At 48.5% G+C, this 27,529-nt stretch overlaps 1 protein-coding gene across 1 annotated transcript; it reads right to left on the reverse strand.

The window, feature by feature from the left end:
- Window positions 1–280: 280 nt before the first annotated feature.
- Window positions 281–26,478, reverse strand: Polr2a (RNA polymerase II subunit A). Its single transcript, XM_028869464.2, has 29 exons — window positions 25,975–26,478; window positions 18,335–18,467; window positions 18,062–18,198; window positions 17,790–17,963; window positions 17,396–17,677; window positions 16,965–17,126; window positions 16,626–16,846; window positions 16,278–16,410; window positions 15,392–15,516; window positions 15,067–15,277; window positions 14,465–14,674; window positions 14,213–14,381; window positions 13,801–13,895; window positions 13,506–13,709; window positions 12,988–13,210; window positions 12,685–12,868; window positions 12,100–12,271; window positions 11,903–12,008; window positions 11,604–11,809; window positions 9,480–9,704; window positions 9,115–9,361; window positions 8,297–8,397; window positions 3,828–3,932; window positions 3,551–3,733; window positions 3,148–3,351; window positions 2,446–2,632; window positions 2,194–2,307; window positions 1,945–2,094; window positions 281–1,862 (listed from the first exon to the last, which is right to left on the reverse strand). The coding sequence occupies exons 1-29, from the start codon at window positions 26,065–26,067 to the stop codon at window positions 706–708; spliced, it is 5,913 nt and encodes a 1,970-aa protein (XP_028725297.1). The 5' UTR covers window positions 26,068–26,478; the 3' UTR covers window positions 281–705.
- Between the last annotated feature and the right edge of the window lie 1,051 nt (window positions 26,479–27,529).

A 27,529-nucleotide genomic window follows, 5' to 3' on the forward strand; every position in this document is an offset into this window, starting at 1 on the left:
ACCAACCAAAAACCAAACCAAACCCTCACAATTTATCAGGAAGTGGTGGTGCACACCTTCTATTCCAGCACTCGGGAGGAACCCTGAGTTGGAGGCCAGCCTGGTCTACTGCCAGGGCTACAAGAGAGACCCTGTCTTGAAAGGGAACAAACATCCTCATGGTGGGATTTAGGAGAGTACTTCCATTCCTTCTGCATCAGCCTTTCCTGTGCTTTTCCAAGCGGGCCAAAGGGCCTTGGAAATTCTCTTCCTCCCGAGCCCCAAATAAGCAGCACACATATTGACTTTTGGTCAAAATTAGTAAACTTTATTTAAATTTCAAAAAAATAACAAGACAAAAGGCAGCTTAAGCTTTGTTCTTCCAGATCATTTGTATGACCCAAAGCAGGAACTAGCCTTCGGAAGTTAAAATGCCTTTAATCCCACCCAATCAAATCCCAGGCAAGCAAAGACCTTCACTGTGGAGTCAGGCATGGACTAGGTGGGGTGACAAAACCCTGCAGCTGTCAGTGAGTCCCAAGACAGCGCGAGGAGAGGACAAGACGAAAAGCGCCATCCAAGGAGGGATCCAGAACTTCCAGAGGGTTCTGTCACAAGGAGTTATGTACAAGGGACCCAGGCTAGGGTCTCAGCCTGTGGGAAGAGACTGCACAGGCCCCCGAGGTTGCCTGACCCTAACCTGCCGCTGCTGTGCCCCGCTCACCCTCAATTTTCCTCATCGCTGTCATCCGGGCTGATGGCTGGGCTGGTGAGGCTGTAGGTGGGGCTAGTGGGCGAGTAGCCAGGGGAAGTGGGAGAGTAAGTGGAACCCTTGGGAGAGGTGGGGGAGTAGGTGGGGCTGGTGGGGGAGTACTTGGGGGAAGTGGGGGAGTAGGTGGGGCTGGTAGGCGAGTACTTGGGGGAGGTCGGGGTGTAGACTGGAGAGGTCGGTGAGTACGTAGGAGAGGTCGGGGAGTATTTTGGGGTGGTAGGGGAGTAAGTGGGGCTGGTAGGGGAGTACTTGGGAGAAGTGGGTGAATATTTGGGGCTTGTAGGTGAGTACTTGGGAGAGGTAGGGGTGTACTCCGGTGAGCTGGGGCTGTAGGAAGGACTGGTTGGGGTATACTTGGGTGAAGTGGGGCTATAACTTGGTGAGCTGGGGCTGTAGCTCGGAGAGCTTGGTGTGTAGGTTGGGGACTGTGGCGTGTACCGCGGGCTGGAGGGGGAGTAGCTTGGCGAGGTGGGGGAGTAGCTGGGTGAAGTTGGGGAATAGCTTGGAGAGGTTGGGCTGTAGTTAGGGCTGGTCGGTGTGTAGTTCGGACTAGTAGGTGAGTAGCTAGGCGATGTTGGGCTGTAGCTGGGTGATGTTGGGGTATAATTTGGACTAGTTGGAGAATAGTTAGGGCTGGTGGGTGAGTAACTTGGAGAAGTTGGTGAGTAGCTTGGAGATGTCGGAGAATAGCTTGGAGATGTCGGTGAGTAACTGGGGGAGGTGGGAGAGTAGCTGGGAGACGTTGGGGAGTAGCTGGGAGACGTTGGGGAGTAGCTGGGAGATGTTGGGGAATAGCTGGGAGAAGTCGGGGAGTAGCTGGGAGATGTTGGGGAGTAGCTTGGCGATGTTGGGGAGTAGCTGGGAGAAGTCGGGGAGTAGCTTGGCGATGTTGGGGAGTAGCTGGGAGAAGTCGGGGAGTAGGATGGAGATGTAGGAGAGTAGCTGGGCGAGGTGGGGCTGTAGTTGGGGCTGGTTGGAGAGTAGGATGGGGAGGTCGGCGAGTAGGAGGGTGAAGTTGGGGAGTATGAGGGACTCTGGGGTGTGTAGCCCCCAGGGGAGCGTGGCTCATAGGCAGGTGATGTTGGCGAGTAGCTGGGAGACATAGCACCACCTGTAGGGAAAAGACAAAAGGAGATGAGTGGAGAGCCTGGCCCAGAGGGAGGAGTGAGGAGGAGATAAGCAGAGCAACTCACCTGGTGAGGGGATGTACGGGCTTGAGGGTCCAGGGGAGCCTGGAGAGCCTGGTGTGGGAGACCAGGCCGGAGAGTAACCCGGGCTGAAGCCACTGGCGTCAGATGCAGCGCTGGGAGAGAAACCAGCTGCTCCCGGGGTCATCCCACTCCCTGGAAGGGAGAACAGGAGGAATCAGTTGTAGCTCAGTACCGTTCCCAGCCCCAGAGCCGCTGAAGTCCCACGGTCCTCTTCTGGACAAGGCTACTCACCAACACTTGGGGACCAGGCACCGTAGGCTGGGGTTGCACCCTGGTTCCAGGGTGTCATTGCAGGAGATATTCCTCCCATTGGACTGGGTGCAGAGCCAAAGAACATGCCAGTAGCTGCAAAGAAGCCCAGAGTAATCATGAGGAGCAGCACTCAGGGACTGACAGCACCCTCCCTCACACACCTGTCCTCACCCACCCACCCTCCAGAGACCCGGCCAGTTCTACACAGCTGAAGCCAGCCCTCAGACTCACGTCCAGCAGCCCCCAGGCCAGGAATATTGGTGGGGATCTCCATGCCATATTTGCACTTTTCAGCATCAAGCAGGAGGTCAAAACAGCCAGTGCCAGCTGGAGCAAGCTGGCCCAGCATGATGTTCTCAGAGACTCCCTTCATGGGGTCACTCTCCCCGTGGGCAGCTGCTTCCATAAGCACGTCCACCTGCACAACAGAAGGGACACACCAGCCCTTCACATGCAGCACTGTAGTGGTTCAAGCACCGCCACAGTGCAGGGCAGTGCCAGCCCACTGCACCACCCCTCCACTGCACCACCCCTCCACTGCACCACCCCTCCACTGCACCACCCCTCCACTCCGGGTCCCTCCTCTCAAGATCCTTGGAGATCACCTTTACTAAGCTGGGCATGGGGGCCCAAGTATTTAGTCCTAGCACTTGGGAAGCAGAGGCAGAAGGATCTTTCTGAGTTCAAAGCCAGCCTGGTCTACACAGTGAGTTCCGGTCAGGGTTACACAGTGAGACCCTGCCTCACAACAAATGATGATGACAACGATGATAAAACTGCCATTAGCAGCTGGGCCTGACTCATGCTTGCCTTGTCACCAAGCCCTCAGAAGGCTGAGGGAGGAGGGTCACTGAGTCTAAGGCTAGGCAGGTTACATAGTGAAGTGTGTGTGCGCGCGCACGCGTGCGCGCACCCTTAGTGGGTTGCCATTACCGTTTCCTCGAAGGAGCATTTCATGAGTGGTCCAGTGTCCTGGCGGTTGACTCCATGACGAGTGATGGCCATCAAGTGGCCGCGACAGGTCATGGTGTCACACAAGAGAGCCAAATGCCGGTAATTGACATAGGAACCATCAAAGGAGATGACATGGTACAGTTCCCGCTCCAGGGCCTTCCGCACAGCCTCAATGCCCAGCACCTGCCACAGAGGTGAAGGAAAGAGTTGAGACCAAGTCGGCTCTGTTCATCTCCCTGATCCCGTCACTACCCAGACTGTCAGGAGGATAACAAGGGCCAGCCCACCCTAAATTAAAAAAATGGACTCAGAAAGCCATAGCATGGAAATCATGAATGGGGGCCCTAGAGAGACTTCCAGGCTTCCTGCTCTGTGGGCTCACCGTAAAGATCTCCACAATGTCATTTGATGTGGTGCGCACAGGGTCCACATCCTTCTCACTCAGCACCCGCATCAGGCTCACACCATCAGTCTCCAAGATCCACTCTTGCAGGGCCTTGAACTCTCCGTCTTCTGTGATGATGATCTTCTTCTTGTTGTCAGTCTGAGGTAAGTGCATGTACACCTGGAGAGACACCGTGAACTCCAGTCAGGTGAGGTGGGGCACAGTGGGGGCAGCTGGTCATGGGGTGGGGTAGGGGAGAAGGTTGAATGCTGACCTTGCTAATCTGCTCGATACCCTGCAGGGTCATATCTGTCAGCATGTTGGACTCAATACACCGCAGGAAGACATCATCATCCATCTTATCCACCACCTCTTCCTCCTGCAACAAGAATGAGGTCAGGAACCCTATCTAGACCTTTGGTCTCAACCCTGGTCCCTCCCCAAACTACAACCTTCCCAGAAAAAATTGCTTCCTTGGCTCCACTGAGACACTTAGCTTTTTAAAATAACTTTCAAGAAAATTTATTTATTTACTTTATGGTTGAGTGGTTTGTTGCCTGTATGTCTATGTACAATATACTTGCATGGTGCCCTTGGAGCTCAGAAGGCACCAGATACTCTGGAACTCAAATTACTAATGATTGTGAACCACCATGGGGGTTCTGGGAATGGACACTGGGTCCTCTTTAAGAGTAACAGTGGCCGGGCGGTGGTGGCGCACGCCTTTAATCCCAGCACTCGGGAGGCAGAGCCAGGCGGATCTCTGTGAGTTCGAGGCCAGCCTGGGCTACCAAGTGAGCTCCAGGAAAGGCGCAAAGCTACACAGAGAAACCCTGTCTCGAAAAACCAAAAAAAAAAAAAAAAAAAAAAAAAAAAAAAAAAAGAGTAACAGTATTGCCGGGCAGTGGTGGCGCACGCCTGTAATCCCAGCACTTGGGAGGCAGAGGCAGGTGGATCTCTGTGAGTTTGAGGCCAGCCTGGGCTACAGAGTGAGCTCCAGGCCAGGCTCCAAAGCTACACAGAGAAACCCTGTCTCAAAAAACCAAAAGAGTAACAGTATTCCCCCACCCCACCCCGCCCCTCACCACAGGGTTTCTCTGTATAGTCCCAGCTGTCCTGGCACTTGCTCTGTAGACCAGGCTGACCTTGAACTCTGTAGATTCACCTGCCTCTGCCTCTTAAGTGCTGGGATTAAAGGTGTGTACCACCACTGCCCAGCTTGACAATTTTATTTATTTATTTATTTTTTAAAAGATTTATTTTATTTATCATATACACAGTGTTCTGTCTGCATGTACCCTGCCGGCCAGAGGGCACTAGATCTCATTCTAGATGGTTGTGAGCCACCATGTGGTTGCTGGGAATTGAACTCAGGACCTCTGGAAGAGCAGCCAGTGCTCTTAACCTCTGAGCCATCTCTCCAGCCCCAACAATTTTATTTATTTTTATGTGTATGGGTATTCTGCCTGCACGTATGTCTACATACTATGTGCATTCAGTGTCCCTGGAGGCCAGAAGAGGGCATCAGATCCCTTGGAACTGGAGTTACACATGGTTATGACCCAACATATAGGTATTGGGAACTGAACCCACATCCTCTGGAAGAGCAGCCAGTGCTCTTAACCACTGAGCCATCTCTCCAGCCCCCAAAGGACTTCATTAAATGGATATATTGTATAATCTATCAAGATATGCTATTACTTTGATAATTCCTCTAAGTCAGTAGCTGCCAAGTTCTTCATGTCATGCAGCCAGGCATGGTAAAGCACTCCTACAATCCCAGTAACGGGCAGATGATGGCAGAAGATCAAGAGTTTAAGACAGAGATATGACTTAACATTAAGGAACCCTGGAGTGACTGGAGAGATGGCTCAGTGTTTTAAGAGCATTTGTTGCCCTTTCAGAGGATTTGGGTTTGGTTCCCAGCACCTGCATGGTGGCTCACAATCACCTATAATTCTAGTGCTAGGTGATCCAACAGCTTCTTCAGACCTCCAAGGGCACAAGGCACACTTGTGGTGCATATACACATGGAAACACCCCACACACACCTACAATTAAAAAAAAACTTGCTGAGTGTGGTGACGACACCTTTAATATAAGCGCCCAGGAGGCAGATGGATCTCTATGAATTTGAGGCTAACCTGGTCTACATAATGAACTCTAGGACAGCTGGGGTACAATGTAGAGACCTTGTCTCAAAAAACCAAAAATACATAAATAATTTTTTTAAAAAAAAATATTTATGCCGGGCGGTGGTGGCACACGCCTTTAATCCCAGCACTCGGGAGGCAGAGGCAGGCGGATCTCTGCGAGTTTGAGGCCAGCCTGGGCTACCAAGTGAGTTCTAGGAAAGGCGCAAAGCTGCACGGAGAAACCCTGTCTCGAAAAACCAAAAAAAAAAAAAAAAAAAAAAAAATTTATTATGCATACAGTGTTCTGTTTGCACGTATCCCTGCAGGTCAGAAGAGGGCACCAGATCTTGTTACACATGGTTGTGAGCCACCATGTGGTTGCTGGGAATTGAACTCAGGACCTCTGGAAGAACAGTCAGTGTTCTTAACCTCTGAGCCATCTCTCCAGCCCCATAAATAAATAAATTTAAAGAACAAAAATGGAGTACTAGGTCCAGGTGTGGTGGTGAACACCTTTAATCTCAGCACTTGGGAAACAGAGGCAGGTGAAATCTACAAGGTTCAAGACCAGCCTGGTCTACATAGTGAGTCCAGGACAGCCAGTGCTACAGTAAGATCTTGCCTCAAAAACAAATAAATGAAAGTCCTAGGAAAAGCAATTTCTTTACAGGGTTTTTAACCTTAGAGCTAGTAAAGAATACCATTTTTTTTTTACTTTTTGAGATAGAGTCTCACTATGTATCCTTGGCTATCCTAGACCGCACTCTATGGACTAGGCTGACCTTAAACTCACGCATTTGCTTGCCTCTGTCTCCCAAATGCCGAGATTAGTCTGTGTAGTTCTGGCTGTCTTAGAACTCATTTTGTTGATCTGGCTGGCCTCAAACTCAGAGTCGTACGCCACCACACACAGCTATTTATTTATTTATTATGTATTCAGTGTTCTGTCTGCATGCACACCTGCAGGCCAGAAGAGGGCACCAGATCTCATTATAGATGGTTGTGAGCCACCATATGGTTGCTAGGAATTGAACTCAGGACCTCTGGAAGAGCAACCAGTGCTCTTAACCTCTGAGCCATCTCTCCAGTCCACGCCCAGCTATTTTTGAGCCAGGGTCTTGCTATGCAGTCCAGGTAGGGCTCAAACTTGTTACTCCTGTCTCAACATCCTGATCTGGAATTACAGGTATGTTTCACTATATGTGGCAAGACTGCCTCTTTCTGAACTCTTCATTACACTGTAGGTCTGGGTATTATGCTTGCATGTGTCTGTGTACTGCATGCATGCAGGGAGCTCAGAGGCCAGAAGAGGGCGTCAGATCCCCTAGGACAGGAGTTGGAAGTCACCATTTGGTTGCTGAGGACTGAATCTGGGTTCTCTTGAAGAGCAGCCAGTGCTCTTCAGTTTTGAATTACAGCTCCAGCTCCGCCCCCATTTCTGTGACATGGGGGTCTCACTGTCTAATCCTGGCTGGACTGGAACTATCCAACTGTCTCCATCTCCTGAGGACTGCCAAACAAAACAAATGCTAAAAATCTTGCTATACTCATATAAATGATCAGTCCAATACTAAAACTTGACTGTTCTAATTAAGTGGACTTATTGTAACTGTTTGATCTTCCCAAATATGGAGATACAGGCATGCTTTTCACTGTTTCAAAGATTTTTTTACTTACAATTTGGACTTTTCCTCCTTTATCTACCCAGATGCAACTCTCCAAAGTATTGCTCTCAGTTTTCTCCTACTTTCTTGACTTGAAATAGCTAAAAATCAGAACTATCCAAATTATAGATGGCACACACTTGTAATCACAACACTCCCTCAGGATCTTAAGGAGGGAGGGCCGTGATTTACCTAGGCTAATGGGCTACACAGTCAGAACCTGACTCAAAACAACAACAACAACAAAAAAACAACAACAACAACAAAAAAAAAACAACCCATCACTACCACCAAAGTAAGGTTCAAGGGAATCTGGAATATATGAGCCATCTAGCTAATTCCAGACCAGCACAACCTCTCAGGAGTCATGCCCAGGACCAAGTCACTAGTCAAACATGGATCCTTATGTCTACTGTATACCATTTCCCAAGAACACAATAATTCCTACTATCCAATCTGCCCCTGAGGCTGAAGTCTCTACTGCTTCAGGCAAGCAAGCTGTAGGAGGAACTCGGGAGGAGAGCCAGGTGGTAGAGTTATAAGCACCCCTTTTCCACTGCATTCTGTTGTCGATCTGGACGCTATTATGACTTCAGTTTAAAGATTTTGTTGTTGGATGTTTTGAAAATCATTATTAACCAACTGTTTCCTATTAGGTGGGTGTGATTGGACCTTCAATACTACTCGCATCTTTTTTTTTTTTTTTGGTTTTTCGAGACAGGGTTTCTCAGTGTAGCTTTGCACCTTTCCTGGAACTCACTCTGTAGTCCAGGCTGGCCTCGAACTCACAGAGATCCGCCTGCCTCTGCCTCCTGAGTGCTGGGATTAAAGGCATGCGCCACCACCGCCTGGCGCTACTCACATCTTACTGTTAGAGGTTACTAAGCACAATTTAATGATTTTTCAGGATACATCACTTTCCTCCCCCTGTTCCGTCCCTTTACCTCCTGCATCTTGTTTTCATCACTGTTCATAATGCGGATACGAAGGACCAACTTCTCTGCGTTATCATCATTGAAGATGCAATTCAAATCATCGCCAAAACCTGGCAGAACAGTAACACACCATGAGAAAAACCGTATTTCACCGTTGCCCAGTTTCATTTCATTAGCAGTTTTTCTCTCAGAGGGAACTCTTTCGGCTAATTTTTCCTCACGGATACCTTTCTCATAAACACTTCTGTACAAAGAGGAAAAGGGGGTTGGGGAGATGCCTTGGGGGTAAGAGCACTTACTCAGTAAGCATTAGGATCTGAGTTTGGAGCTCCAGTACCATATAAAGTCAAGTAAAATGTGTGTGGGGGAGGGAGGGGGGGGAGTGGATGTGTCCTAGAGACTCATTGGTTGTGCAGCCCCAGACAAACCAGTGGGTTCCAGGTTCAATAATAAACAGATAAACACGTTTTATATATATGTACATGTATGTATGTATGTATGTACATGTATGTATGTATGTACACATGGAGAGTAATAAAGAAGACACAGCCAATGTCAACCTTTGCCCTCCAGATATGCAAGTGTGCCTGCCCCTCACAAATGCATGTACACTGCACACACATGCATATGCACACACCCAGACCAAACCCAAACCACATTAGAGAGAAAGAAGTACAGAGATGACCTGTAGGATTTAAGGATCCTTGAAAAGCCCTGTTGGAAAGCAGGTGTTTACAGGTGGTAGGTGACTCTCAGGACGCAAGTGAAGTAACCATGAAGTAGAAACCTAGGTGGGACATCCCTGGCAGCTGCCTGCCCAGCCTTACCTGCGTTGATTTTTTCAGCAATCTGTTCCATGGTGAGCTTCCGATCAGTCATGTGCTTGCGGTCCAGCTCCACACGCAGGAGCCAGGGGGATATTCGGGCCACATCAAAGTCAGGCATCTCATAGTACACGTTCACCCACTCCTGGTCCTCTGCCACCACTGTGCTCTGGGGGTTGGGGTCATAATAGATGGCTGTGTTGGCTGTCACCTTTCTCAATGTTGTATGTTCCAAGCGGCACAGAATGTCCTAGGAAAAGACAGTGATCCATGACATGACACTGGGGTAGCTCAAAGGCCTCGGGAAATCCTCAAACGGAAATATTTTTGATTCAACCTCCTCTTGCCAGGCAGTCCATTATTCCTACCTTGGCCCGCTCCGCATCTCGAGCAGACTGGCCTAATAGGAAGACAGTGAGCGAAGGGGTCTTTGGCTTCTTGGAAATATTGATGAGCTCCTTAAGTCGAGGTACACCCAGCGTCACGTTCTTGGCAGACACACCAGCATAGTGGAAAGTGTTCAGAGTCATCTGAGTGGCAGGTTCTCCAAGAGACTGTGCAGCCAGAGCGCCCACCATTTCTCCAGGATGGGCCTATGGAAAAGGTGGCATCAGACAAAGCCTATCTTGCAAGTAGTGGGACGCAGTCAGAGCGAGCCTATTTGTTAATTATAAAGAAACCTGGGCAAGATGAGTGTAGCAAGGAACGGATACTTAAATCTTAGTCTTACTTGATTATTTCCTTTACAAATCTTCAGTGTATAACCTATCACTTGCCCTCACTCTGGGATACGTTGCATACCCAGAAAAGATACTATTAACATGCCAAATGCATTTTTTTTCCTCTAAAGAAAATTCTGTTTTATGTGTATGGGTGTCTTGCCTGCGTGCATGCCTGTGCAGCATGAATATGCTGATGTACATACACAGAGGCCAGAAGAGGGTGTTAGGTCACTGACCGGAGTTACGATTATGAACCATCTTGTTGGTACTTCGAATTGAACTCAGGTCCTTTGGAAAAGTAGCCAGTGCACTAAACCCCTGAATCATCTCTCTAGCCCACATCTACAATCTCCATGAGGCCTATAGTGTGAATGTATGAGTTCATGCATGCCATGGCACATGTGGAGGTCAGAGGACAACTTATAAAAGTCAATGCTCTCCTTCCATCATGAGGGCTCATGGAGGTTCTGGAGACAGAACACAGGTTCTCAGGCTTGGTGGCAAGCACCTTTACATATTGAGCTTTTTGTTCTCTGTGTAGTTATGGTTCCTATCCTGGATCTCGCTCTGTAGACCAGACTGGCCTCAAACTCACAGAGATCCACCTGGCTCTGCCTAGACTAAGCTATTATATCAGCTTCGTTTGATCTTTCAAAGATTATTTTGTTTATTCTGAGTCATTTGTATTTTCATATAGTGATTTCATTAGGATCAACTTGTAAATTTCTGCCTTAAAAGCCCATTGGAATTTTGGTAAGGACTATGCTAAGTTGGGGATTAGTGACATTTAACAACATCTGAATTTTCCAATCCAAACATCGGGGCTGTCTTTAAGTGATTCTTTCAATGGCGTTGTATTTTTTATTATTATTCAAACTCGAGAGAGCTGTCTCTGCCTCCAAAGTGCTGGGGCTAAAGGCAAGTGCCACGACGTCCATCTAGTTTTTTAAATGTGTGTAGGTATTTTACTTACATGTATGTCTGTGTACCATTTATTTGCCTTTGTGCCTATGGAGGTCAGAATAGGGTATTGGCTCTCCTAGAACCAGAGTTACAGACAGTTGTGAACCATCATCCTACATGTTGGGAATTGAACCTGGGTCCCCTCAAGAGCAACCAATGGTCTTAACTACTAAGCCACCCATCTCTGTCCAGTTCCATTATAATGTCTTTCTATCCTCCCATTATTCTGTAAAATCCTCAAAGACAGTGAAAACCTGTTCTAGTATCTGCAATCTCTTTCTTACTAACTTCTTTTATTTCCTATATTTACCTGAATTAGAATTCTCATACAGTAGACATTCTAGGAAAATAAGACTGTTTCAATTTCATATCCTAGTCATGACACTTACTTCTGGAATAAACACTGCTTGATGCTCACTTTATATGAACCTCAGTTTCTTTCACATGGGACTGGCAATTCCTCAATTTTTTTATTTTATTTTTGTTTTTCGAAACAGGGTTTCTCTGTGTAGCTTTGGCACCTGTCCTGGAACTCACTCTGTAGCCCAGGCTGGCCTCGAACTCACAGAGATCCACCTGCCTCTGCCTCCTTTGTGCTGGGATTAAAGGTGTGCGCCACCACCGCCCGGCTCAATCCCTCATTTTTAATGTTGCTGTGATATAATGGTATGGCTGTTCATAGCAGCCTTGCAAAGATATCAAGCAACGTAGAGAAATGGGCCATTGCTAGGAACCAGAACAGCCAATAAGCAAAAGGGAAAAAAAAAAAAAAATCAAGGCCAACATTGAAGAAGCATTAACACTCACAATGGCTTGGTTGAACTTGGACTCTATCTCCCCAAGCAGCCAGTCAAAGGCCTCTCCACTTAGCCGAAACTCCTCGGCCATGCGTCTAGAGCAGAGCGTGGACCTTAGGTGGATGTTGAAGAGCAGCGTGGCATTCTCCTGTGCCTGCCGACTTAGTGGGTCATCCCCGTTCACAATCACCAACTTCTTGCTCAACTCCTTGACTCCTGGGGCCAATGAGGCAAGGAGATTGTCAGACCAGGCCACAGCAGCTCCAATCCCCAGTCTAGCCCGGAGACATCAGAGCAGGCACTACTTACCCTCTACCACTTTGATGGGGTGCAGATCAGAGGGAAGGCGAGGGTTGATATGGAAGATTTTCTGAGCATTCCAGATCATACGCAGAAGGTTACAGGGGAGGACCACCTGAGGGAGGAGGGATTGAAGGGAGGACTGTAAACAGGACAGCTGTGCACAGTAGGACCTCTCTAGTCTAGCACATCCCATTTATATGTACCTTGCTGTCACCAGTTGGGAAGATGACCCTGAGCACTTCCCGATCCTCACGCATCCGTTCAAATTCCCGTTCCAGCTCATTCTGTATGTGTGCATTGCTCAGCACATCCTTCACCAGATCCTCCTGGAGAGTGCGCCGCAGGGCCCTCTCATTGGTATAATCAAAACGGAACCTGGAGGTGACAAGGGTGAATGAGAGGACACACTGGCTCTGGGTTCTCACCCCATAAGGTATGGCGTGAGGTTTTCAGATGTGCACAGACAACTGAGAACAGGGCTTTGGAGGCAAAGGATCTTGTACAAGGCCCAGGCCCCATGGGGGTCAGCTAACGGGACCTAAGCTTGTACCATCCCTTTATGTGCTGCTCTGTACTACCTACCACTAGGGACAAAACAGGGTCAGATCTCAAATCTGCCTCTGTAGCCACTCTCTTCCCATGTAACAACTATTTCAAAGGGACGGAGAAATGTTGGTGCTAAAAGTCAAGCCCGCTGAAAGATGCATTAGGTCACTTCTCCAAGGGGAATAATTTAACTCAAGCACTAGGGCCCAGGGTGGGGATCATCTGCTTGCCCGCCTCCTTACTTCTTCTCAAAAGCTTTGTTAGAAGGTTTGAGTGTAGCCAGATTCTGGAACTCAACGCTCTCGCCTGCTAGGCCATCCTCTCCATAGCGCAGCTGTACCACCTGGTTGATGGAGTTCCGCACAGTTGCATCATATTTCACCATCACGGACTCCATGGATTTTATCAGCCTTCGCTGAATATACCCTGGGAAAGGGAGTCAAGAGAAAGACCTGAGGCAAGAGGGCTACAAAGCTTAAAGATACACAAACAGGAACCTGTAGCCTGAGAACTCCACCCCCACGTGCACTCCAAACAGGCCTCACCAGTCTCGGCAGTCTTAACGGCTGTGTCGATGAGACCTTCTCGTCCTCCCATGGCGTGGAAGAAGAACTCAGTGGGTGTAAGACCTGCTAAGTATGAGTTCTCTACAAAGCCTCGACTCTCAGGACCATAATCATCCTTGATAAAGTGAGGCAGAGTCCGATGCTTAAATCCAAATGGGATCCGTTTGCCCTCCACGTTCTGCTGCCCAACAACAGCAATGACCTGGGAAGTAGAAAACACAGGCTGCATAAAACTTCCCCTGCCTTAAGCATAAGAATTTATACCAGGAATAGAGGTGCATGCCTGCAAGTAACTAAGTTCAAACTCAATAGAGGCTACACAGCAAGAACATGTACTTAAAAAAAAAAGGAAGAAAAGAAAAAAAGGCCTTTCCCATGTGAGTGGCCCTTGTTTCAAGCCCCACACTGCAGCGGGGGTAGTGGGGAATTCCACTTTCCCCACACCAAAACACACACAAGGCCTCTGTCTCCGTCCAGACCGGAAAAACAGTTCTTACCTGAGAGATGTTGATCTTGGAGCCTTTCGCCCCAGACACCACCATGGACTTGAAGTTGTTGTACTCAGACAGGGATTTCTGGGCGGAGGAGCCGGTTTTGTCCCGAGCATCATTGAGGATGCGATTCACCTGATTCTCAAATGTCTGACGTAACGTGTTCCCTGGGGTGGGCTCTAGCTCATTGTTATGAGCCTTCTCAATGACCTAGAGACAGAGTTTTCATTGACCCATGCTCTTGTGGGTGTTAAGTTCAAAGTTCCTAAGAAGCTCTTCTCTGCCCGGCCTTCCTTCTCACCTCTATTACATCTTGTTTAGCCTTCTTAATGGTGTTCTGGATGTCTTGGTAAGTCTTGGAATCAGCAATGGAATCCCCAATGCCAATGGTATGACCTAGGAAGAAAGAAAAGCATTAGCAACAATCAATCATTTTTGGACTCTTAGGCAACCTGGGAGTGTAAACAAACAAACAAAAAGGGTAAGTAAACAAGCCAGGTGGTGGCGCACACCTTTTAATCCCAGCACTCGGGAGGCTGAGGCAGGTGGATCTCTATGAGTTCAAAGCCAGCCTAGTCTACAGAGGGAGATCCAGGACAGGCTCCAAAGCTACACAGAGAAACCCTGACTTGAAAAACAAAGAAAAAGAAAAAGGTAAAGAACAAACGAGGAAAAAGTCTCATATATGATTCGGAAGAACGTGCTATACTTGCCCTCAATGAGGAGCCAGTTGTTAATGACAGTCTGAATGTTGGAGTAGAAGAGGCGAGTGATGTCATGACCCATCTCTAGGTAGGAGATGTGGACCAGAGAGCCTGCTGAGGTGCCCAGGGACTTCTTACAAAGGATGCCCATGATAAGCTCCCCATTCTCCACCACCACCTGTGGACAAGCAGGCACTCAAAATGTTGTTCTCATTCCCAAGTCCAAATCCTTTAACTAGATACCCAGAAGCCAGGCCTTACTTTGGTGTCTCCAGGAGAGATGTGCTTGTAAGGGCCACTGTCTTCATCATCAGGATGGGTGCTGTGGGTACGGATGCAGTTGATGTGACCAGGTATGATGAGGGAGAAGATCTGCTTGCCTGTCCACAGCGGCCGGGGCTTGAGGATAGCTGGCTGTGGGACTTTCCCATCCCACGTGGAGAGGAACATTAAAAGGTTCATCACTTCACCCTGTGAGGTAAACAGCAAGGAAAGAAAGAAAAGAGGAGGAGAAAGTCAGACTGGAAGTTTCATTATCTCAGGAATATTTGGGAGGCTGCCATGCCCAGCAAGAAAAACCACATTTTGGAAGCACAATGATGCCAGAAGTGTCTTGCAAATTTTAGTTTAAAAGAAAAAAAATTATAGTAAGATCTTATTTTTCTTTTAATTAGGAAAGAAGTAAAGGCAAAAATAAAGAAGTGATAAAATAAAAATTTAACAAGGACATACTTTCCCCTCATTTTTACTTTACAGACAATACATAAAATTAAAGAAAAACACTGTAGCTCTCCTTCCCTGGTTCTTACATATTCTAAGACCCTTTTGCCCATCAAAGACTAGTTTTCCTTTGGATCACATACCCGCTCCAAGAAGACATCTCTCTTCGTGAATTTGCGTACTGCCGTGAGCGTGTCTTGCACAATACCCATGACAGGTCGATTGCTCTGAGGGGTGACAATCATTCGAGGCACCATGGCCAACTCCTGGATCTCTGCCCGTGTCTCCAGAGACTGCGGCAGGTGCAAATTCATCTCATCCCCATCAAAGTCTGCATTGTATGGAGTTGTCACACTGTAGCCAAACAGAGAAAGAATGCAGAGTTGGAACTCTGTCACCAGTGACATTTAACAGAATTGCCTGGCCTGTCCCCATCTCAGCCTGATTTCCCTCAGGTGCAGAACTGACCTAAGATTCAAGCGAAAAGTAGACCAGGGGAGGATGCGGACCCGATGTCCCATCATGGACATTTTGTGCAAGGTTGGCTGACGATTGAAGATAACAATGTCCCCATCACACATGTGCCGTTCCACCTGGTGAGGTACAGAAAAGGCTCACTGAAGGAGGCACACTAGATGGAAATGACAATGGACCTAGTCTCTTGTACTGGTGACAGTGTTATTTCACTGAAAAATACATCAAACACACTCCTTTTGCGCAGCCCTAGTCCAACCAACATCATCAGGTTACTAGGGATAATAAAAAGTAGCAACCACCAATTCCATGGAGCTCTCTCCCCTGCCACATACAATCTGACATGGGCTGATAGAACCCCATTCTGTTATCAGTGGCTGGCAGAACAACTGTGTCAGCAGAACCCTTGTTTTATAAAACAAGAAAGAGGCACCCAGTATCAAGTGCCACACACCAGCACTAAGGAGCCTGAGGCAGGAGGAACATGAATTTGAAGTCCGAGAGCTACTGGGCGGTGGTGGTGCATGCCTTTAACCCCACACTTGGGAGGCATAGGCAGGCAGATCCAAGGCCAACCTGATCTACAGAGAGAATTCCAGACAGATAGGGCTACACAGAGAAATCTTGTCTTGAGAAAACCAAACCAAACCAAACCAAAAAAAGAAAAACTACCCCAAACAAACACAAAAATTGAAGTCTGAGAGTTCCAGTTTAGCCTAGGGTATATGGTGAAAACCTGTCTCAAAAACAACAAAAACCCACACCACTCCCCCTACCCTAAAACAACCAACCACTCAACAAGCTTAAATCTAGGCCAGACCCCATTCTAAGGGGACTTTCTGCTCCCGTAACAAATGAAGGGTCACAGCCTATTACATGCCTTATAGCCAGTCTGCAGGTGTAAGTCACTGGGTTTAGGATGGAAACGCAAGTCAATTCGATCACCGTTGTCTCGAATGATGTACTTGGCTCCTGGATACTGGCTGTTTCCCCTGCGTACTAATTCCTGAAGCCTAAGAAGGAAAGAAGTATGAAATGAGCAAAACACTTTCCAAAAAGCTTCCATTCCCACCTTCATCCCCAAACCTCAAAGAGATGCCAAACATAACCCTCAGTATCTCCTGGGCTCACCCCAAGCTGTCTCTTGCAGACGAGGAAGGCACACTTCTGCCATGTGCCCCACCCCCTGCCTTGGCACCATGGACAGGGTGAATGGACTAAAGCACACCTGTCGATGTTGAACGGGGTGACAATCTCCGCAAAGGTCATGTTGGCAGCGATGGAGCGGGGCACACCGACTTGGTCGATGGACAGGTTCGGGTCAGGGGTGATGACAGTGCGGGCTGAGAAGTCCACGCGTTTGCCCATCAGGTTCCCCCGAACCCGTCCTTCCTTGCCCTTCAACCGCTGCTTCAGGGACTTGAGGGGGCGGCCAGACTTCTGCATGGCCTGAAAGAAAACACGGCAAGGGGCGCCCAGGTAGTCAGCACTGGGTTCTCCTCGACTTCTGCCCCTTACTGGCCCCACCCTGGCTCCAATCCATAAGGGCAGGGCTATGCAGACGCACACGGGGCAAGCCGGGCAGTTCATTGTCCACCATGGTGGCCACATGGAACTGGAGGAGTTTCACATCCTCTGCGATGACATGGGCAGCTGCGCCATTCTGCTCATTTCTCCGCAGCTGGTTGTTGATCTTCACGATGTCAGCCAGTTTGTGAGTCAGATCATCCTGAAGCAAGAAATCAGCATCATAGTCAGGCTACCACTAACTGGGTGCTCAGCACACAGGAACCAGGCATACAGTGATTCCCCTCACTCTACCCTGGGAGACAACGTAAGGGCATCTTTAAAGGGTACACTGCTATCAAGTGGCAAAGCATTTTCAAACTTAGATTAGTCCTCCTGGCCACCACAGGTGTATCTGACCCACCCTCTAGTCACCGTCCTTTCCCAGATACCTAGCCCTCCACCCACAATGCAGTCCTGAGAGCAGCTGACCTGGTTGCGGGCAGACCCCTGCATCACCACAGCTGGTCGGACAGAGAGAGGCGGCACAGGCAACACTGTGACAATCATCCACTCAGGCCGGGCGTAGCGAGGCTCCATGCCCAGAACAAAACACTCCTCATCTGAGATGCGTTTGAAGATTTCATGGACTCGTTCTGGACTCAGCAAGATCTTCTTCTCCTGAGAGTCTTCATTAACATGCTTCCATTCAGCATACAGCTCCAGGCCAGAGCGCCGGATCCGGGGCTGGTACCGTCCACAGCCACCATGGCCCTTCCAAAGAGAAGAACCATCAGACCTAGCCTGGGTCATTCCAACCAGGCCAGTACATCCCACAGTTCTGTGTCCTTTCACTCAATTCCCAGTCTTGGCCGGTCCCTGTCACCTTTTCTTTGGTCAGATCCTCATCCCCCTCAGGCTGCTCCACACCAAACTTGTTATCCATCTCCTCTCCACCTTCGCAGATGTTTTTGCCCTTGCAAAGGTCATAGACATGTGTAAGACGTTTCTTGGGCTGCCCCTTCGATTTGGCCAGGATGTCCTTAATCTTCGGGTTGTTCTGAGGGAAGAATAGAGGAGGGTCAATCGAAGCTGCCCCCATCGCCACCCCCCAGCTAGCAACTGCCCTCCCAGACTTGGGACCACTGCCCTACTCACGGAATCCACGAGCAGTTTGGAGCAGAAGAAGCAGACACAGCGCAAAACCTTCATTGTCTTCACCAGGAAACCCACATGGAACACAGGCTTGGCCAGTTCAATGTGGCCAAAGTGGCCAGGACACTCAGTCATGTTACCTGTGGAAACACATACTGATACTTTCTTCCAAGTTCCCACTGACCTCAAGAGACTAGGTTTTTAGGTAATCATCTATTCCTGGCTTTAAGGACCTAAAACTGTTCCATCAGGGATTCCTCTGACCCCAGCACTTACCTGCACATGTCTGGCAGCGGCCAGTCCGCTCAATAACCCCCTGCCTTGGATCCATTAGTCCCCCAAGCTTGGGGCGACCTCCCTCGGTTGTCTCTGGGTATTTGATGCCACCCTCTGTCACAGACATCCGCTTCTGCAGAAGAGAAAAGCCAGCACCAACTAAGTAGGAGTCCTCACTTGCAGAGCTAGAGTTCTTCACTAAAGCCTGAGAAAAATCCCACACTACTTCCTTCTCCCAGTATGAAAGGGGAATGTCAGCATAGCTGAAACTCTGGAATACTAAACTTGAGTACTACATCTCAGAAGTATGTCCCAGCCACTGTGTGTGCATGAGGGTGGGGTGAGTTGGCATGTGTTCCTAACAGAGTGCGAGCCTCTAGTGTTTCCTATGGGACAGTCTTGCTGTGTAGCTCATGGTGGCCCCAAACTCCAGATCCTCCTGCCTTTCTCCCAAAAGCTAAGATTACACGTGCATCACCATGCCCAATTCCCCTGCCTCTAGCTAGCACCAGAAGCTCAGATATCTCTCTGTGTTAAATTCTGTACTACGCCATCCACAGGCGTTAACATAAAAAGGGATGTAAGTTGCTTCAAGAGTGGGGTGTCAAAACCAAAAATATTGTCTTTTTCTTCTCCAAAGCTGAAATCACGCCAACAACTATCTGACACCCTGGCAAAACTCTCTGCACCTGCGATGTGCCTGAGAGCACAGGCCTGCTGTCAAGACATATCTGCCAACCCTTAACATCAGTTCCCGAGGAGGAACAGGGCACCTCGAGATTCCATCTCTTCTTTAACCCTATGTCTGCCACTGACTCCTAAATTACCAACACCTCCATGTCCAGGTGGAAACTGATTGTAAGCAAGGACAACCAGGCACTGTATAGTTGGCAGAGTAGAAATGAATGGCTGAAGTCTCAAGAAAGGTGGAGCCAGGACTCAATGGGGTCAATTCAGTGAAGAGAACTAGGGGAGCTCAGAAGATACGGTCTTTCTCTGTGTAGCTTTTGCGCCTTTCCTGGAACTCACTTGGTAGCCCAGGCTGGCCTCGAACTCACAGAGATCCGCCTGCCTCTGCCTCCCGAGTGCTGGGATTAAAGGCGTGCGCCACCACCGCCCGGTGAGATACGGTCTTTTTTATGTCCGTGTGTATGTATGGGGGAAGAGGATGTAGTCTTGGGGTCAAACCCAGGGCCTCAAGCATGCTAGGCAAGCACTCTGGCACAAAGCCATATTCTTGGTTTGGAAGTAGCTATGGTGATCAAGGCAATCTTGAGTATCCTCTCACACAATGAAAACCAGACTTTTAAATCAGAGGTATAAAGGTCAACTAATTTAATAAAAGCTTCATTGAGTGTTAACTCTGAGATACAGACAAAACTTGTGTTTCTAATCCTAAGCACTGACCTCCTAGGAATGACTTTTTATCTCTTAGATACTAGAAACTTCATATTGTATGAAGTTATTACTCAAGCCTTCAGTTTCAAGTAGTCAGAAGTGAAACCCAGCATTCTCTAGTCCTAAACACAGGCTCATCCCACTCTCCCTTACAATAGCAGAAACAATGATATTCACTCTTTTTTTATTTTTTTGAAACAGGACCTCACTAAATAAGTAGGCCCTGGCTCCCCTTGAACTTAGAGATCTGCCTGCCTCTGCCTCCAAAGCACTGGGATTGGTTAAAGGCACGCACCACCATGCCCAGATCATTCATTCATTTTAAAGACAGAACTAGTATAACATAGACTGGCCTTGGACTCTCTATGTACTCTATGATCTCAAACAAGCTGAGCACCCTGGATCCCATTCATGAGCTTGCCAGATAAATGGCAAGCTCCTAACACCTGTTTGCTAATACTAAACTACACTGTTTAAGGCCTGGCACTGAACAAGGTATCGGAAAGAACTATTTGCTTACATAATAGTTATGCTCACTTGACTATAATCCTTGAGGGTACAGATCATGCCCTACACACACACACACACACACACACACACACACACACACACACACACACACACACACCTCACTGTAAAGCCCTAAATGGCTGGGAACTAACAGTATGGACTAGGACAGCCTTGAATTTATAAACACTGCCACTATGTCTGGCAGACTTTTTTTAAAAGATGTATTTTTATGTGTTTGAGTGTTCTACTTGCATGTATGCATACATACTGCATGTGTACTTGGTGCCAGACAGGCCAGAAGAGGGCACTGAACTACCTGGAACTGGAATTAAGGTGTTACAAGCTGTCATGTGGGTGCTGGGAATTAAACCTAGGTTCAGTAGCCAGTGCTCTTAACCACTGAGCTCTCTTTAGCCCCATGGTAGCATACATTCTTTTTAATTTTATGAGTATGTATGTCGTCTGTGCATGGGTATGTGCTCGTGAGTACAGGTGCCCTCAGAGGTTAGATCCCCTTGGGGCTAGAGTTATAGGCAGTTTGAGTCACTTGTATGGGTAACTCAGGCCCTCTCCAAGAACAGTGTATGCTCTTAACCACCAAGCCATCTCTCTGGTCCTGACAGCAGACACCTGCCAATTCAAAGAGCCCTCTGTAACTCAATTTCTACCCCAAAACTGAGGAACACTACACAGGGAGCCCCTTATTTACCCATCTTCTTTCCCAAAATAAAGCCATGTAATTCCCTCAAAAGCAGGTTCTCTCACTGAACCTGCAGCACACCAATGTGGCTAGACTGACTAGCTAGCAAGCCCCAGAGACCCTCCTGTCTATTTCCTCACCACTGGGATGACAGGAGCACACCCCTACACCTGATTTTTACATGGTTATTAGGGACTGAAACCCAAGTTCTTTATCATATGAGCTATCTCCCCAGCCCCACATGCGGTGTCATCTGAAAGGCCAGGCATAGTGGCTCATGTCCCGTTATGCTAGCATTCAGGAGAACAAAAGAGCCAAGTTTAAGCAAAGCCTGGCTTATGTAATGAGTTCTAGATCAACTAGGACTACATGAGACCAAGTCTCAAAAACCAAACAAACAAAAAGCCTCACCTGCATACCATTAGGTAATTTTTTTTCACTGTATCTGCTCACAACACCTCCACAAAAGATCCATCATTAAGCAAGGAAACCCAAACTTGAGGCCAGCCTGGTCTACAGACTGAGATCCAGGAAAGGTTCCAAAACCACACAGAGAAACCTTGTCTCGAAAAACCAAACAACAACAAACAAACAATCCTTGGGATCAGATAAGCTAACACCATCCTTATTTCTTGCTCCAAATCTGCTAGTCCTTAGCAACTGCTAAAACCGCAGCTCTGTGGTGGGGGTGCAGTGGCATGGGCCTGTGATCCCAGCAATGAGATACAAACACTGTCTCAAAAACAAACAAAAAACTGGACCTAGAGATGACTCAGTGTTTAAGAACACATAGGAGAGAGTCAGGTGTGGTGCACACACCTTTAATCCCAGCACTCATGAGGCAAAGGCAGGCAGATCTCTTGAGTTGGAGGCCAGCCTGGTCTATAGAGTGAGTCCCAGAACAGCCAGGGCCACACTGAGAAACCCTATCTCAGAAAACAAACCCAAGCCCCAGGCATTGCTTGTGGATGACTGGGGAGTGGATTCTCAGCATCTATGTCTGCTGGCTCACAACCACTTGTAACACGAGTGCAGGGCATCCAACACCATTTCTGGCCTCTCCAGGCACCCCACATTAACGTGGCATACACACCCCAAATCTTTTATTTTTATTTTTAGGCAAAACACTTGCATTCAGCTCCAGGGGATCTGTCACCTCTGATCTCTGTGAGCACCTGCACCAGTAGACACACAGCTTTATGCTGACATATACACACAGAATTAAATAAAATTACAAACAAAAAAGCTAAACCAAACAAAAAAACCAATTTGGCTTCACAAAGATATGATGTCATTCAAAGAGATCCAGCGCCATCTAATGTTGAAACTGGACCACGTGCAATTAGTAGTTCACAGAGCACCTGTGCTTCTCTCCAGCGGGCAGAACAACCCCTATGCCCCTGTGACTTTGCCTCAAATGTGAGAGCCATCTGGGAACATTGGATTTCGTTTATTAGGATAGTCTTGTTCTATTATAAAGACAGGACCTAAGTTATTCAAGAAAGGTTTTTTTTTTTTGGTTTTTCGAGACAGGGTTTCTCTCTGTAGCTTTGCGCCTTTCCTGGGACTCACTTGGTAGCCCAGGCTGGCCTCGAACTCACAGAGATCCACCTGGCTCTGCCTCCCAAGTGCTGGGAATAAAGGCGTGCGCCGCCACCACCACCCAGCTAAGAAAGGTTTTTATTAGCATTTACTAATATAATATTTAAGTGACTTAGTTGTCATTTTCAAATGTTAAAATAAATAATCCTTTCAAATGTATATTTGTACAACTATTCACTTATTTACCCAAATAATTTTAATTACATGCCAGTCAGTACCAGGAACTACTGGAAATACTGGGTAACAGCATTCTCTGGTGAACAAGTTAAAAAAAAAAAATCCTCTAAGAGTGACAGGCTATTAAAACAGAGGGTAAGGGTTCCAGAATAAAGGATGCTATTTAAATGGTCAGGGCAGACATCTAAACACAGACCACACCGACATGAAGAACGAGGCATAGAAGAGGTCTGGACAATGCTTTTCCAAGCAGCAGAGACAATGATTAAGTAGCCCCTGAAGCAATAAGAAGCTTGTTAAAAGACAAGCAGGTCAGAGGGGCCAAAGGAAAGCAAGGAGACTAGAGACGGCACAGTGGTTAAGAGCGCTTGTTGCTCTTGCAGAGGACCCGGGTTTGAGTCCCAGCACCACACAGTATGTCCAGTTCCAGGGGCTCCAATGCCCTCTTCTGACTCTCTCAGGAACCAGGTACACATATTGTGTACAAACATCCATGGTGGCAAAACATTCACACACATAAAATAAATCTAAACAATAGTTTTAAATTTTTCTTTTTTCTTTTTGGTTTTTCGAGACAGGGTTTCTCTGTGTAGCTTTGGAGCCTGTCCTGGATCTCACTCTGTAGACCAGGCTGGCCTCGAACTCAGAGATCCGCCTGACTCTGCCTCCTAAGTGCTGGGATTAAAGGTGTGTGCCTACACTGCCCGGACAGGAAACTCTTTTAACCCGTTATTAGGAAGTTTTGGTTTTTTTTTGAGTTGAGGACCAAAGGCGGAATCGTAGCGCCCCACCACTGAGGTGATCTCTAACCCTGGTAAACCAATGAAGAACTGAATGGACACTTGTTCTACTTCTGCCAATGTCTATTCACACAACCCTCATCCATTTCTTAATGATGCAGAACTCCTTTTTTTCCCCCCAAGACAGGGTTTCACTGTAGGTAGCCTTGGCTGGCCTGGAACTCACAGAGATCCTCCCCCTTCTGTCTCTAGAGTGCTGGAATCAAAGGCATGCCCCACCATGTCTGCCCCTAACTCCTCTGTGTGTTAACAAATCCAGTTGAGGCTGGAGAGGCTGGCTCAGCAGTCCATCAGAGGACCGGAACTCAGACCCCAGCACCCACAATAGGTGGCTCATGGGCCTATGGATCTCCAGCTACACTCTGACCTCCACAAACACTGCGCGGGACCCACAGCCAAGCATATGTGCCTCTTAAAATTATTTTTAAAAATTTTATCTGTATTAGTGTTTTGCCTGCACACCAAGTGCACACAGGGCCCAGAGAGGCTAGAAGGCATCGGACCCCTGTAACTGAGTTACAGATGGAGGTGAGCCACTACTGGGGGCCTCTCAACGAGCGACAAGTGCTCCTAACTGCTGAAGACATTTTTTCACCTAGCCTAATTTTTTTAATTTTGAAAAAAACCTAACCAAACCAGGTATGGCGGTGCAAACCTATACTCTCAGCACTCAGAAAACTAAGGCAGAAGAATCACCATTTCCAGGGCAGCCTGGACTAAACAGCAAGATTCTGTTTCTTTTTTCTTTTGTTTTCGAGACGGGGTTTTCTCTGTGTAGCTTTGTGCCTGTCCTGGATCTCGATCTGTAGACCAGGCTGGCCTCGAACTCACAGAGATCCGCCTGGCTCTGCCTCCCGAGTGCTGGGATTAAAGGCGTGCACCACCACCGCCCGGCGAGATTCTGTTTCAAAACACCAAGAGCTGGGGATACTGGAGCTAAGTGGTCAGAGCACTTGCCTACCACGCACAAGACAGACTGACTCTGAGTTCCAGTAAAAACTGAAAAATCAAACCCTGTCCATCAAATTTCAAATTGTTTCCCAGTTTATTTATTTACTTTAAGATTTATTTATTTACTATCTATAGAGTGTTCTGTGTGCATGTACACCTGCATGCCAGAAGAGGGCACCGGATCTCATTACAGATGGTTGTGAGCCACCATGTGGTTGCTGGGAATTGAACTCAGGACCTCTGGAAGAGCAGCCAGTGCTCTTAACCTCTGAGCCATCATCTCCCTAGCCCCCAGTTTATTTATTTTTTTACAGAGTGGCTCATAATCTGCCTTACTCTTTCATGTACAACACTCAGCTTATTATCAGCTTACCATAAAATTTACCTTTATTTAACTTACTAATGTAAGTGTTCATACTCTGGTAGCAGCTCCCCTAAAAGCCTATATTTTTTTGGTGTGTTATTACTTTGTTTAAATATTTATCTGGAATTCATTCAGTGGTCTGGGTGTTCTGAAAATCAATGCAGGTTTTTCTAGTTTTTGTGAGTTCTCCCATAGTTGAACTCTTTCCAACAGAACTGTCTCAGTCCAGAAACACAGCCATTTAATTCCATTCTCTGTTAGTTCAGCAGGAAGACGTCCCCAAAAGTTATCCCCTAAGAGTACCCCTCTATGGTCACTGCTGTCTATCTTCATCCACTTCCCATCAGCTCTTCACAGATCTACCATACGTGCCTATCATTCTGTTTATAGTTATCCAACGGTTACTGAAATAGAATTCTCACTCTAGCAGGGTTTACAATATTCCACGCTTCTTCAGCATACTTTGTAACACTAACCCCTCACCCACTAACCCCTGCCCCAACACTGGCTTTTCCATCTCTAGGATACAAGTTTATTTCTCCCTCAGTTCCGTAACACTCTTTTCCTCTACCTGAAAATAAACCCTTCCCCGACAATCTATGGCTTCGAGGACTGATACTCTTCATTACTCAGGTATTGTCACTTCTGACAGGGAGCAAACCCTGACATCATTCAATTTCAGTGACTTTTTACAGAATTTCCTTGTTTCACTTTATTCTAGGCACTTAATTATTTTTGCTCTTTCTTTTTATTCTTGTGTCTTCCCTGCTGTTTTCCCACAGAAAATGTTCTGGATGATGGGGCCCTGGTTACATTGTTCAGCTGTGTGTCCCTAGGGCCGGGGGACTGTCACATACCACAGGGGTTCAACATTTGTGGAAGGAGAAGAAAAAACAACTTGAGACTCCACTTCCTATCCAGACTTCCAACGATCCGAATCTGGACAATTCCAAAGTACGGAATCATCTTCTCTGCCCAGCCAAGCACCCATCTCAGGCAGAGCAAGCCCTAAGCCTGTTTCGATCCCGGCGTAATTTTGGGAGCCTGAAGGCTGGGCCCCGCACGACATCAGCGTCGTCGGCCCATCCTCCCTGAGGATCACCCGAGGCACGGGAAGGAGAAGGGCAGAGCAGCTTACCAACTCATCCGGACTCAGGACTCCGAACTGCACTCTCTTGATGGTGCGCAGCGGGCATGCGCTGTCCCCGGAGGGGGGGCCGCCCCCGTGCATGGCGAGGTAGGCGCGCTGCGCAGGCGCAAATCTCGCTACAAAAAGCCTGCGCCACCGCCGCCTAAGTGCTCAGACCTCGTCCGGGCGGCCACCGGGAAAGATCTCCCGGAGCAGAGAGGGAAAAGGCCGGAGGGGGAGGGGAAGGTGGGGGAGGGGAGGAGGCGGGGAAGCCAAGAGGGCGGAAAGGAAGCCTCTTCTCCCTTTCCGGAGATTTTTTTTTCGGCTCCCCCAAAAGGAAACAAAAGAAGGGAGGAAAGGAGGAGGTTTTGGGAGGGAGGAAGAAGAAAAGGGGTAACGAATAAATAAGTAACCGGGATCCTGAACGGCGGAGGTTACGGCAGTTTGTCTCTCCCCCTCCCGGGAGCCACCTTCTTCTCCAACCGTCCCGGCCGCGCTCTCGGCGCTTCTGAGGAGAGGACCCGCTGAACGACGCCTTTTATAGACTCGCCCTTGTGCCCCGCCCCTTCCTTTCCCGCCCTCCCTTGCGCTACGGGGCCGCCCGCGCCGGCCCGCACGGAGCGCGCGGGCCGGAGGTGTTGAGCTCGGGCCCCGGCTCGCGGGTTGGGTGTTCTTCTGACGTGACAAGAGGAGGAGAATCTTCCTGATCCCGCCGCCTCCCCCCGCCGGCTCCCCGGGCGCTCCGGCTTACGGCTTGCAGGGTCGAGGGTAAAGTTAGGGCGCCTTTGCTCGGCGGAGGAGCACCGGCTCGCTTCCAGCCGCGGTGTCTCCCTGATACCTCTCCCCCCCGCACCCCCGGAAAGTGGTTTGTTCTACGCATCGGCCATGGAGGCGGGGCCCGTCGGGCCCTCCCGAGTGTGTTCCGGAGAGGGCGGGAGCGACGGGCCGGCCCGCGGTCATGAATATTCAGTGTCTCGCTGAAGATGCATAAGGCAGACAAGATGGCGCGTCCGAGCGGGTGGAAGTGGGTGCCTGTCGAGAGGCCTCGCAGGACGGAGCCCCTTGGCCTTGGATCTCCGGCTGTTCGGAAAGCTGTCCTGGAAGAAGGGTGGCTGCCACCCGAGAGCCGCGGATCACGCGACCGCGACGATCCGAGAAAAGCAGATTAGTGGTGGGGCAGACTCCGAAAGTCCCGGGGAATTTGAGGTCAAGGAATGTGAACTTTTAGGAAATCCTCCACCTTTCAGAAATAAGGGAGCGCGCGGCTGAGCGTCTCAAGGGAGTCTCCAACAAGAGCGTGTCTCCACTCTCTCCAAAGCGAAGGCGACGCCGACTGCGCCGCCTTAGTGATCCATGTTTGATGTCAGTGTTACGTCACCACCCGGACAGGGAGCCCTAGGGAAAAGGAACACTCCCCTCCCCCAGTGCAGTAGCTGTTTGCCTGACAACCTGCATACTTCATCCCTGATGCTCGTCTCTTTCCTCTCTGTGGGATTATCCACCATGGCCCACTACCAGACGTCCTCAGTCCCTTGGATCTGAGACCTCACAGCCTAATTATGCC

The sequence above is a fragment of the Peromyscus leucopus genome, chromosome 8b (genome assembly GCF_004664715.2).
Source record: "Peromyscus leucopus breed LL Stock chromosome 8b, UCI_PerLeu_2.1, whole genome shotgun sequence".
In the NCBI taxonomy this organism is placed as follows: Eukaryota; Metazoa; Chordata; class Mammalia; order Rodentia; family Cricetidae; genus Peromyscus; species Peromyscus leucopus.

What these genes read in the sequence shown, in the direction of transcription:
- Polr2a (XM_028869464.2), bottom strand. Translation starts at nt 26,067, where the DNA reads ATGCACGGGGGCGGCCCCCCCTCCGGGGACAGCGCATGCCCGCTGCGC. An exon ending in AGGGGTCTGCCCGCAACCAG is followed by an intron (nt 17,127 to 17,395) that starts GTCAGCTGCTCT and finishes TTCTTGCTTCAG; the next exon opens with GATGATCTGACTCACAAACT. An exon ending in CCCGTACATCCCCTCACCAG is followed by an intron (nt 1,863 to 1,944) that starts GTGAGTTGCTCT and finishes TTTTCCCTACAG; the next exon opens with GTGGTGCTATGTCTCCCAGC.